This window comes from Ochotona curzoniae, unplaced genomic scaffold, assembly GCF_017591425.1.
Source record: "Ochotona curzoniae isolate NIBS_2020 unplaced genomic scaffold, NIBS_Ocur_1.0 contig_1274, whole genome shotgun sequence".
Lineage (NCBI taxonomy): Eukaryota > Metazoa > Chordata > Mammalia > Lagomorpha > Ochotonidae > Ochotona > Ochotona curzoniae.
This window is the reverse complement of record NW_024465023.1, coordinates 188,073-200,303: the sequence shown is the minus strand read 5'-3', so window position 1 is coordinate 200,303 and position 12,231 is coordinate 188,073. Positions and strand designations below refer to the sequence as shown.

Sequence of the window (12,231 nt, the reverse complement as noted above, 5' to 3'; positions counted from 1 at the left end):
TTTTATTTTAAATGAAAGGAATTTCTAAAATGAGTACATGTTGTTTTTAAGCAGAAAAACACGTTTTTATTAAAAGATTAATACTTAACACCTCAGATATCCATCCAAAATGGAAAAAAAAAAAAAAGAAAGAGAAAGCACTGTCAGTTTGTGGGTAAAACTCTGCATTTTCAGTAGCAAAAAAATGTTTCATGAATTGTTTTCATCCTTAATGCTGAGATCTGTTTAATGATTATATAAATGGAATGGATTGCTCTATGCCCAGTTTAGGGAAAAATATCATTTTTTCAGTTTTTAGTGATTGTATACCTTACTGCTGAATTTTTTAGCACAAAAATGAATTTGTGAGTTTGGGGGCCATTGTGTGTTCCATTTAAATTTTCCATCTGAAGGTTATGTGCACAGGACATCAAGCTATCAAATTTGAAGTGTTCCGTTTTAATTCACAGTGTTGCCTTAATGTAAGTGTTTTGTTTTTGAAACGGAAAATACTTCAAAAAGAGTTTGTGTCAGGATACAGGGGTTCATAGCGATGGTTAGTTACTTAACAACTCAGTAGTAAAAGATCCTAATATGATGGTATTTGTTCGCTTTCATGTATAATCTCTCTACTGCTGTTACTGGATATATTTTCTTTTTGAAAAATTACCATTTTTAATTAAAGATTTAAAACCTGTCAAATGAAATAATTTTACTCTGAGAAATATTTTCTGATTTCTATAAGGAACTAAATTGCTAAGCACATTTGAAGAAAGTTCTTCCTGAGTTAATGACGTATCTGGTTTCTTTTAGAATTATAGCTTTGACAAACTATTTTTCTTTCTACTTTATAGGGTGGTTTAGCTGGTATTTGGGAATTAAAGAAGAATCTCTTGCTGAAGGACAAAGTTATCTCAAAATCATTCAAAGCTTTATTGAGCATAATACAAAGGAAAGACAGTAACACATCAGGTACAGAGGAGGTAAAGTTAATCCTATGCCCATTTGGTCTTGTTATGAAGGGGCCAGCGTTATGATGTAGCAAGTTACGCCACTGCTGATGTTTCAGGCATCCCATGTGGGCACAATTTCAAAATCTGGCTATTCCACTTCTGATTCAGCTGCCTGCCACTGTGTCTGGGAAAGTAGTGGTAGGTGGCTCAAGTATCTGTGTCACTGCCATCCAGGGAGGAGAGCTGGATGAAGCTCCATACTCCTGGCTTTGGTGTGACACTGTGAGCATTTGGAGAGGGAATTGGGATGGAAGATCTCTCTCGCTCTCTGTCTTTTTCTCTCTGTAAAAAAGAAAATGTACAAGCTACTGAGTTGCTTCAATTGAAATGTATTAGAAAATGGATATAGTTCTGTAGGGCATTAAGTCCTAGTTAATTAAATCTCAGCTATCAGGAGCTTTGAGGAACAAGTTCCTTATTTTAAAAAGATTTAACTATTAAACATTTATTTTCATATAGTTTGTTATTTATTTTCTGACTTTTTAAATAGTCTATACTGAGCAGTATTTAAACTTGCATTGGTAACAATACAATTTCATCATTAGTATAGTGTTTTCTTTGTTGCATTATTGATTTCTAAGAGTATTTACTTTTCTAATAAATGTCTTTAAACCACTGTTTGTCTTTTTGTTTATTAGAATTTAACTCTCTTTTTCTTTGTGGCCAATTTCATAAGACCCTCTTTATGTATTTTCCAATTATTCATGCCACTACAGTAATGTGAAAAATTACCAAGAAGTGTTCATGCTTCACAAAAAAAAGAAAGGTATATATGCACATTAATTCTTTGTAGAAATGGAAACAACATAGAAACAGTACAAATAAGAAAAGCAAGCCAGAAAGAAATTTGATACTTCTTTTTATATTTTATGCCCTCAGGTCACTTCAGTGCATAGCTCAGCCTTCCTACTGGAAGGACCGTTCTTGTCAGTGCCTTGGTACAAGTTACCATCCTGTTATTGTAAAAATAAATAACAGAAGCATATCATGCTGTGTCTGGGTACCATTTTAATCTCCTGGGAGGCCTTATGAATGTTGTTAAAGTTAAGTCTTCTCTGGAGGGTATTTCACCTGATTGTTAAGTTCAGGGACACCTTCACTTCTTACGGGAGAGCCTGGGTTTGCTCCGTATCTCTAACTCCTGACTTCAGCGAAACAGCAGTGGTGGCTTGGTTAGTGGGCTTTCTGCCACCTGTGTGGACTGCTCAGCTTGAGTTCCTAGTTCCTGGCTTCAGCCTGATGTAGTCCCAAACACTGAAGGCATTTGAGGGGAGAGTCGGCTCTATCTGCCTGCCTGATGATCTTTTTCTGCCTCTCAAAAGAAAGTAAATTGATTCTCCCCACTTCCCTTCCCCGTGGTATCGCAACAATTTTACCAGTACTAGAAAAGGGAAGGAGTGTTTAGAAAATAATATATTGAAACCACTGTGTTGCAAGATCCCAGTTTGGGCCCATTTACAATGTTAATTTTAAAAGCAAACCTAGCAGACTATAAAAATATCCTCAGGGCTGATGTCTTGGCATAGTAAGCTAAGCTTACTCTGTTTGCAGCTCCAGCATCCCATATGAATACCATTTCTTGTCCTGGCTGCTCCATTTCTGAAGCAGCTCCCTGCTTTTGGCCTGAGAAGGCTGCAGGAAATGACCCAAATCCATGGGCCCTCACCCCCATGTTGGAGACCTGGAAGAAGCTCCTGGCTCCTGGCTTCAGATCGGGCTAGCCACAGCCATTGTAACTATTCAGGGAGTGAAGCAACACTCTCTCTCTCTGCCTTTCACATTAAAAAATAAATAAATAAATAAAATAAATTTAAAATCTTTTTTGAAAAAGTATTTGTCCCTCATATTTCAGATGAATGTCCCACCTCAAGTGTCACAGCTACTAGCCAGGAGTGTCAGATTACTAAGAACATGTTAGTCTAGTATTGTGTAAGTTCCCATATACTGTTTCAGTAATTACCACATCGAGAGTGTTGTGTTAATAGATGAGATCAAGCATGGGCTTTTGGGTGAATCTGCTTCAGTTCAAATTCCAAATTCCAGCTTTGTTGCTTGCTGCATGACCTTGATCAAGTTAACTCAGCCTCCCTATTGTTCCTTTCTTTTATTTCAAAAATGTAAATAGTAATACTATTGATGTGGAGTCCTAGGGTTAATGTGGGAATTACTACTGTATCTCCTGATACTATTTCTATTGCTGTTACAAATAACTCTGTTATCGAAACGACTGTGTATGGCTTGAAGCTTAACATTTTTGCAAGGACATTTAGGCTAAGGTTAAAATGTCCATATCACAGTGCGTGGTTTGATGCCTAGCTCCATCTCCTGACTCCGGCTTCCTGCTATTGGAGACCTGAGGAAGTATCAGGTAGTGGTTCAGTTTTTTAGATTGCATTCCTGCCGCCCATGCTGGAGACTCAGATGGAATTCCAGGCTCCTGTCTCTGGCCCTGGCCCAGCCTCATCTTTTAAAGGGAATTTCAGGAATGAATTAGTGGGTTGGAGCTTATTTTCTTTTCCTCTGAAATTATTATTTTTTAAAAAGGATAAAATTTTAGCACTAGTCTAAGCAGTGCAAAGGTAATTCAGTAAGGTTTACAGTTATACACTTAGTACAAGTCACTGATAAAATGAAACTTGGTCTTTATTTTTAGATTATTTTTCAAAATGGATCCCAGGCTTTTATCACTGCTGGCCCTGTGTTGATTCCTCTCATTTGAAACTGCTTAAGCTATAATGTTTGGCCAAAAGCTGAGATACATGATTTTTTTTCTTTTAGCTTTGCTATATTTTTATAATTGATTACTTAAACATTTTTTTTCTATGAGGTTTGTCTTGTTCCTCTTTGGGGTGAAGAAGAAAACTGTGTCCCTTCCTCGGATCAACAAAACTTGCTGGACAGTTTTCAAGATTCCAAACAGCTAGTAAAGAAAATATGGTATCGTGTAATGGATGATAACTTGGTTGTTGGAGTGCAAACCACATCTTCTTTGAAGGCGTAAGTAAATTCTAACATCATAGTACTGTTTCAATGTTCTAGAATAGTGCTGTGCAAAGGAAATTACACAAGTAACATGGTTTGACTTTCTGAATTGTTGGGGGCCGTGCAGTTGGGGTGAGTGACACAAAGGTGTGAAGAGAATGGCTCCTCTGCTGGCAAGGCCACAGGGAGCTTCCAAATGCATGGCAAAGCCTGATGAATGTCTCTGGAACTGATGTGAGCTTAGGAACTAATGTCATTACTAATGTCTTAGTGAGCGGGCCTTTAACAATTTGTGCTGTCTTGCCCACTGTCATGACCCCTTGGCTAGAGGAAGTCAAGGATGCTTGTACTAACATTGTAAAATGTGCTTTCCAACTGATTAAGGCGTTGTAAAGCCCATAGTTGTAATGGGATTTAAAAGTTTTTTGTTTTTGATCTTTATGTTTTTTCCTTTATGATATATTTTCTCCTTTAAATGATACATTATAGTAAGAGAAATGTAATAGGAGTGAGTTTCTGATTAATACATGCTGCCAGCCCAGGAGTTCCTGGCTGTAAGGTCACAATGGATAATGGCCTGCCTTGAAGTAAAATGATTTGCAAAATTATCTTTGAGAACACCCACTTGGCCCTGAAGCTAAAAAGTGTATATAAAAGCTGAGGATGATTTCTGTATAAATAAAGGAGACAGCTTCCTTGCATTGTCCATCATGATCATTGAATTATAATGGTCTGTTTCTATTTCTCACCAACTCTGAACATCTCCTGTGAGCTATGAACTCAGATGGAGCTGATCTCTAGCACTAAATGTCTAGGGGCCTTATTGAAGATGTGAATAGCATCAAATGAAATGAATTTTAATGGTAGATTTTATTTAACCCAATATACCCAAAAGATCATTTCAGCATATAATGAGTATAAAGAATAATTGAAAATATTATAAAATATTTTATGCTTTTATGCAATCTTTACATTTCAGATTGTCTTTATTGTAGTTGCAAAGAAATAATTAATTTCCTTAGTTTTAGTTTGTTGTTTTTTTTTTTAATTTATTTGCTCCCATTTGAAGTTTCCATCTGCCATGTAGGTATTGCCTTCACTATGAAACTGCTATGTAAGACTAATGTAAAATACAAATTAGAAGCTAAGATAATCCTCTTTACAGTATTCAGAATCAGTGGGGTTTTTTTTCTTATTTTTTTTTTTAATTGGGAAAGCAGATTTAGAGAAGGAGGAACAGAGAGAAAGATCCTCTGTCAGTTGGTTCACTCCCCAAGCGGCCCCCAATAGTTGATCCAAAGCACAGGAGAAGGAGCCTCGTCCGGGTCTCCCACGCGGGTGCAGGGTCCCAAGGCTTTGGGCCATCCTCCACTGCTTTCCCAGGTCACAGGCAGAGAGCTGGAAGGGAAGCAGGGCTGCCAGGATTAGAACCGGCGCCCACATGGGATCATGGTGCTTGGAGGTAGGGGTTAGCCAATGAGCCATAATGCTGGGTTCTTGGTGTTTTTTGTTTTTCTTAAAATTTTATTACTTGAGAGACTGGGAGAATATTCCCATCCACTTATTCATTGTCCAAATTCTCGCAGTGCCTGGACCTAGGCCAGACTAAAGCTGGAGACTTAGCCTGGCCACAGAGGTGACAAAGACCCAACTACTTCCCAAGGTATACATTAGAAGGAAGCTAGAATTTGGGGCCAGACACTCATATAAGGCACATGGGCATCAGCCAGCATCCTGGCCACAGGGTCAAATATTTAAATGTTAATGTTTTCTTTTACATGTATAATACATGTTAGTTCACAGCAGCCCCATTTCTAGTGCTTATACTAGTCACATGTATCTAATGGGTAGTCTTGGTCAGCTCAGTTGTAGAAATCTGTTTGACCCAGTCAATGATAAGAAGAAGGTGATGTTTTGAAAATCAAGATGCTCGCCCAGCAGCGTGGCCTAGCGGCTAAAGAAAATCAAGATGCTTGGGCCCGGCGCGGTGGCGCAGTGGTTAAGGTCCTCACCTTGCATACCCGGGATCCCATATGGGCGCCGGTTCTAATCCCTGAGGCCCTGCTTCCCATCCAGCTCCCTGCCTGTGGCCTTGGAAAGCAGTGGAGGACGGCCCAAAGCTTTGGGACCCTGACCTATGTGAGAGATCCGAAAGAGTCTCCTGGCTTCGGATTGGCTCAGCTCCAGCCATTGCGGCCACCTGGGGAGTGAACCATCGGACGGAAGATCTTCCTCTCTGTCTCTCCTCTCTGTATATCTGCCTTTCTGATAAAAATAAAATAAATCTTTAAAAAAAAATCAAGGTGCTCTACTCTAAGGGTTAAGATGTGCTATGCACATAACTTTCTAATCAGAATATTTTGAAGTATAAGGAGCATTTAAAGACAACTGGCAAAATTGGAGAGATGAAAACTCCATGAAATAATAAATTATCTCTCTGGAAAGTTTTCGCCTTTGAGCTATAGAAACCGTGATAGGAAAGTAATGTCTGTGCTATCTGCAGCCTATCAAAGAGCCTTTTAGCTAAAACAGGTGAAATACTCGTTTAGTCATTACGTCATTACATTTGAACCTCTCGTGTGCAAGAAAAGAGAAACAGTTTAGCACCTTGTACCAGAGAGAGGAACAACTTCATGCAGTAAGGAGCGCACACTCTCCAGCGTCTTCGAGATGTGAATTTATTTCTCTGTTCCAGTGAAATTGTAAGGAGTTTGGGGCTAGTGGATGTTGGGTTTTTCTTCTTTAGTGAAGTGAGTTGTATTTAGCAGTTCTCTATTACAAAAGCAGTTGCGTTCCCAAGCTAAACCCAAATTCGTTGTATCATTCTAGTACATTGCTGGATTGAGTTTGCTGAAGTTTGATCGGCATATTTGCATATCTGTGTTGTTATTTTTCACTATGGCATATTTTACATTTGAATAATATTTTCTAGGAAGGGAGAGAATAAGATTTGCTGTTTATTTTTATAACAAAGTGTTGTTTGCTTCTTTGTATTGCAGTTATTCATCTATATGATTTTGAGAAAATACACTTTTAGACTAAACCAAACTCTGGATTTTTTTTTACAGGTCTCTGAGTGATATGACTTTATCTCTGTTACTAGATCAAGCCCATCGTTCCGGCTTTCAGCCTGTTAAGTGTCAGAGCAAGGTGATTAAGTTGAGTGGGAATTCTTGCTCGGCCCCCCACTTAATACCATACCAAATAGGAACAGATGCAAAAAGGGCCAAGTTGATTTTTTCTAGTGAGCCAGAAGAAAAGTTTGTTTGTAAAAAACCATCCAAGAAAAGCAGTATACAGCTAATTACTGCTGTAACATCCCTTTCACCACTGTTAGCGTTCAATAAATTCTGTTGTATTGTGATGTTGCAAATTGGTACAAGCGAGCAGGATAACTCCACTGAAGATCGTTATATTTTGTGTGGCCAGCTTTGCTTGAATCTAGAAGATCTTTCAAATAGGACATGTTTGATGACATTTCCAAAGAAGAAACATTTAGGTAAATTTTTTGGTTCTTTTTAATCACATCCTTAATTGAATGAGAAAATGTTGAGAACTCTGTATTTTAAAATGTACAGTTACATGGTAGGGCTTTGATGTGTTTTTCTTGTAGAGAACATGGAGGATCTTTTTGCGCTTCTTACAGTAATGAACAAATCTTGTTTTCAAATCACATCACCTGACTATGTCCTGAATATGGTAAAGGTGTGGCTCTTAGAACACATGAATTGTGAAGTAATCAAAGATTTTCCTGAAATGTGCTTTTGTAAAAGGCCTGGAAGTTTCTATGGGACAATCTTCAAGTGGAAGCAAACATCACCATTTGAAGGACTTTTAATAGTCCATTCCAGGTAATGCATATCACATTGAAATTGATCCAGTAAAGTCAGTGTATAAAAAGGTGGAGAATGAATGGTCCAAACAGTGATTACCGACTGACAGTTCCACACTATTTTGGGACACGTCAGAGCTGTGATCTGGTATGGCATAAACAGACAGGTATAGCTTCATTTAAAACTTTTGGTTGTTTTTGGCTTTGGGGATTTTTACTTTGTTTTATTTTGAAGGTTCACTTTTTTAAAAAGGCAGAGTTATGGGGCCCAATATAGTAGCCTAGTGGATAAAATCCTTGCCTTGAATGCTGCAGGGTCCCATATGGGCACCAGTTCTACTCCTGGCAGCCCCACTTCCCATCCAGCTACCTACTTGTGGCCTGGGAAAACAGTTGAGGACGGCCCAAAGCCTTGGGACCCTGCATCCACGTGGGAGGCAGTTTCCTGGCTTCGGATCAGCTCAGCTCCAGCCGTTGCAGCCACTTGGGTGAATCGATGGACGGAAGGTCTTCCTCTCTGTCTCCCTTTTCTCTGTATATCTGACTTTGCAATATAAACAAATAAATAACAGAGTTATGGAGAGAACAGGTGAGACAGAGAGGGATTTTCCATGCTCTAATTCAGTTTCCAAATGGCCGTGACAGCCAGAGCTGAGTTGGCCCAGAACTAGGAGCCTGGATTTTCAAGACTCCTTTGGGTCTTCTCTGGCTGGCCTGAGGACTTGGGGCTGTATTCACTGCTTTCCCAGGCCACAAGTAGGAAGCTGGATTGGAATGGAGTAGCTGGGATGAGAATCAGTGTCCACATGGTTCATTTGCTTTACAGGTAGAAGCTAAGGCTACTATATATATATATATTTTTGTTGTTGTTGTTGTTAAGATGTATTTATTTATTTATTGGAAAGGCAGATATACAGAGAGGAGGAGAGACAGAAAGGAAGATCTTCCGTCCGATGGTTCACTCCCCAAGAGGCTGCAATGGCTGGAGCTGTGCCAATCCGAAGCCAGGAACCAGGAGCCTCTTCCGGGTCTCCCACGCGGGTGCAGGGTCCCAAAGCTTTGGGCCGTCCTCGACTGCTTTCCCAGGCCACAGGCAGGGAGCTGGAAGGGAAGCGGGGCTGCCGGGATTAGAACTGGTGCCCATATGGGATCCCAACACGTGTAAGGCAAGGACTTTAACCACTACGATGTCGTGCCAGGCCCAGCCTACTATATCTTGACACTTGTTCTTGGCTTCTAGTTTTGGGCCTACTTAGGATAATACATGTATATTATCTTCATTTGTGCTTTTATCACATAGCCAAAAATTTCATCTGAAACCTGACAAATATTCTCTAACTTGGTGGGCAACTACATTATTGGTTCTACTCGTTACAGTTTTCATGAAGGAATGTCAGTTACTACAGGATTTGAATGTGAATGCTCATGCTGTCCAATTTGTATATTACTTTTATTATTTTTTTATTCCAGGAATCACACAGTTTTGTTCCAATGCCTTCATGATCTTATTCAACTTCTCCCTGTAAACAGTTTCTTCAGGCGCTTAAGATCAGAACATGAAGATTTCCTAATTAATCATTTGGCCTTGACTGTGGAGAAGGAGCTGCTTCCCCTTGATTCACTTTCTTCCATTTTTACTAAGATTGAAAGCAATATTTTGCAGAGCTGTGATGATGAAGAGCAAGATATTTATCTGTGTAGGAAAGAACTTCAGAGAAAAGATGGAATATTGAGAAAATATCAGAAAGTGGAGGGGGGTACTTTTTATAGAAAAATTCTTTTCAAAGTAGCTGAGTGGCAGTTAAAATCAGACCTCACAGCACAGAAACTGACTCATTTATAACTTTTCACTTGGTCATATTCTAAAATAGATTTCTACTGCCAAAAACTCTTGGTCCCACTTGTTACATATGGCCTTTCTAAAAATAGATTGAGTTTTAGTGGAGCACGTTCTTACTTTGGGTCATGCACAAAGCAGTGTGTGTATAGCACGGCAGGTGTCTGCTGGGGCCGTCTCATGTCTAAAGGCTTTGTTTTTTTTTTTTTTTTTTTTTTTGGTTTGTCAGAGGCTGCAGGGTCAGTGAGGGCTGTGCTGGGAGTAGCTGATGAGTAGAAAAATCCAAGAAAAGGCCACTTCGCCATCCCCACACAGTGGTGGTAATGCAGACATTGAACAAGGATAGAAGTGACTAACAAAATCGTGGTTGAAGTCTTTTAAAAAAACGTAATCCTCTGCTTAATAAATGTCAAGTAGATAAATTCAGGAAGGTTGTCAGGATTTACAAGTTTCTCCGAATATTAAACTCCCCTGAAATTTTTAATAGCAGCATATCTAGGTGAAACTATTAAAATGAAAGTTTTCAAAACCTTGTTAATTTAAATTTATTAGGAAGCTGCTCTGAAATTATGTATGTATATAGCAATGTGAAAATCTTAAGGCATTTTTTTTCTGAAAAGTATATCTCACTCAAAAGCTTAGGTCCACCTCACAGGATACTAGTTTAAAAATGCTCTTCAGCCATCTGAAATCCTAACTAGGCAAAGTTGAAATATAAAGTTTTAGCTAAAGTGACTTTAAGAATATAATGCTCCAGGCCCAGTGCACAAAAGCCTAGCCGCTAAAGTCCTCACCTTGCATCTGCCAGGATCCCTTATAGGTACCGGTTCTAATCCCAGCTGCTCCACTTCCCATCCAGCTCCCCACTTGTGACCTGGGAAAGCAGTCAGACACGGCCCAAAGCCTTGGGATCCTGCACCCGCGTGGGAGACCTGGACGAAGCTCCTGGCTTCCGGCTTTGGATCAGCTCAGCTCTGGCCATTGCGGCTGCTTGGGAAGTGAATCAGTGGATGGAAGATCTTCCTCTCTGTCTCTCCTTCTCTCTATATATCTGCCTTTCCAATAAAAATAAATACATCTTTAAAAAATTTTTAAATATATAATGTTCCTGGGGGAATTAAAAACTTAAAAATAAGTAAAAATTCACTTCTTAAGAAATGATTTATAAGTGAGCCTGTAAGAGATGTTTCAAAGGGATAAAATTTCAACAGCTCTGTTTCCACATATATATATATTAAATATGTACACATAACATATATATGTTAAATATATATATAAAAAACTAGGATTTGTGGAGCAAGAGTATCAAGAGAGGGGGAAAAAAGCACAAAGGGATATGGAAATAAAGAAATGCTCCTGGTCCTTTGTGCTCTAAAATCCGTAAGCAAAATGTAAACTCCCAAGCCAGTGGAGGCAAGTAAAGATGACTGCAGGGCATGGTTTCTCATGCTGCAGACTATGAAGTGACAATTGCCCTCTTTCCTTGCAAGTATATGTACCTGGGCCTGGTGCGATGGCTCGATTGGCTAATCCTACCCTGCAAGTGGCCGCATCCCATATGGTCACCAGTTTGTGTACCAGCAGCTCCACTTCCCATCCAGCTCCCTGCTTGTGCCCTAGGAAAGCAGTTGAGGACAGCGCAAAGCCTCGGGACCCTGCACCCACGTAGGAGACCCGGAAGAAGCTCCTGGCTCCTGGCTTTGGATGGCTTGACTCTGGCCATTGAAGCTATTTGGGGAATAAACCCATGGATGGAAGATCTCTCTCTCCCTCTCTATCTTTTTCCTTCTCTCTGTAAATCTGCCTTTCCAGCGAAAATCAATACATCTTAAAAAAAGAGGAAGATGTGTTTGTACTTAATGAACTGGCCATGCAAATGATTGGTAAAGAATATTGGTTATGAGTTTCTTGGTGTTTACCATTGTCCATACAGTGCACCTCCTCCTTTTTTTCTGTTGAGCCAGTAGAAAATGAGATTGAATTCTACAACTTGCTTTCTGAAATGGCAGTGGGAAATATTTTAGACTTTTCAACTGGAAACGGAATGAATTCAGGACAAATTTTGGAAATCTGGAAACAGCATGTATCATATGCTCACTTTTCAAACTGCCTATAACATGTTTTGAAAGAATGATTTAATGTAAAATACATGGGGAATAAGTTGTGAAATGGAGTGGTCAGAAGGTGAAACAAAACAGAATTGTAATTGGTTGTCTTTAGGCAACTCAGGATGCTAAAAAAAAATAGTATATTCCTTATTTTTTATTTATGGATATAAACAAAAACTAACATGCCTGCTATACCACAACATTGGCCCCTTTAAAAATATAACTTTGAAGATAGTAGATCAGACTGAACTTCTCAACCTCATTCTGCAGTCACTGCTTCTGCATGTTTTGATCACAGAAGTGAGCATAATTTTAAATATTGGGGGACCAATAAGGTCTCTAAGGGGCAAAGTAAATTTTGGAATGACGAGAGTGTGAGGTGGTTTGGTGCAAGATAATAAAGTGTTGATTTAAATGAGCAAAGGTAAAGATGAAGCCGTTTGTTACAGAAATGTTGAGATGTGCAGTCAGCTGGACTGA

The 12,231-nt window shown here is 39.2% G+C and overlaps 1 protein-coding gene across 1 annotated transcript in view; it reads left to right on the top strand.

Annotated features, from left to right (window-relative positions):
- The window catches only part of FANCB (FA complementation group B), a 30,203-nt gene extending 20,451 nt beyond the window's left edge, over positions 1-9,752 (top strand). The window contains exons 6-12 of the mRNA XM_040997357.1: positions 467-472; positions 844-962; positions 2,315-2,317; positions 3,820-3,989; positions 7,043-7,473; positions 7,588-7,825; positions 9,277-9,752. Coding sequence (XP_040853291.1) covers positions 467-472; positions 844-962; positions 2,315-2,317; positions 3,820-3,989; positions 7,043-7,473; positions 7,588-7,825; positions 9,277-9,649 — 1,340 coding nt within the window. The 3' untranslated portion in view covers positions 9,650-9,752. The remainder of the gene's footprint in view (positions 1-466; positions 473-843; positions 963-2,314; positions 2,318-3,819; positions 3,990-7,042; positions 7,474-7,587; positions 7,826-9,276) is intronic.
- The last annotated feature ends 2,479 nt before the right edge of the window (positions 9,753-12,231 follow it).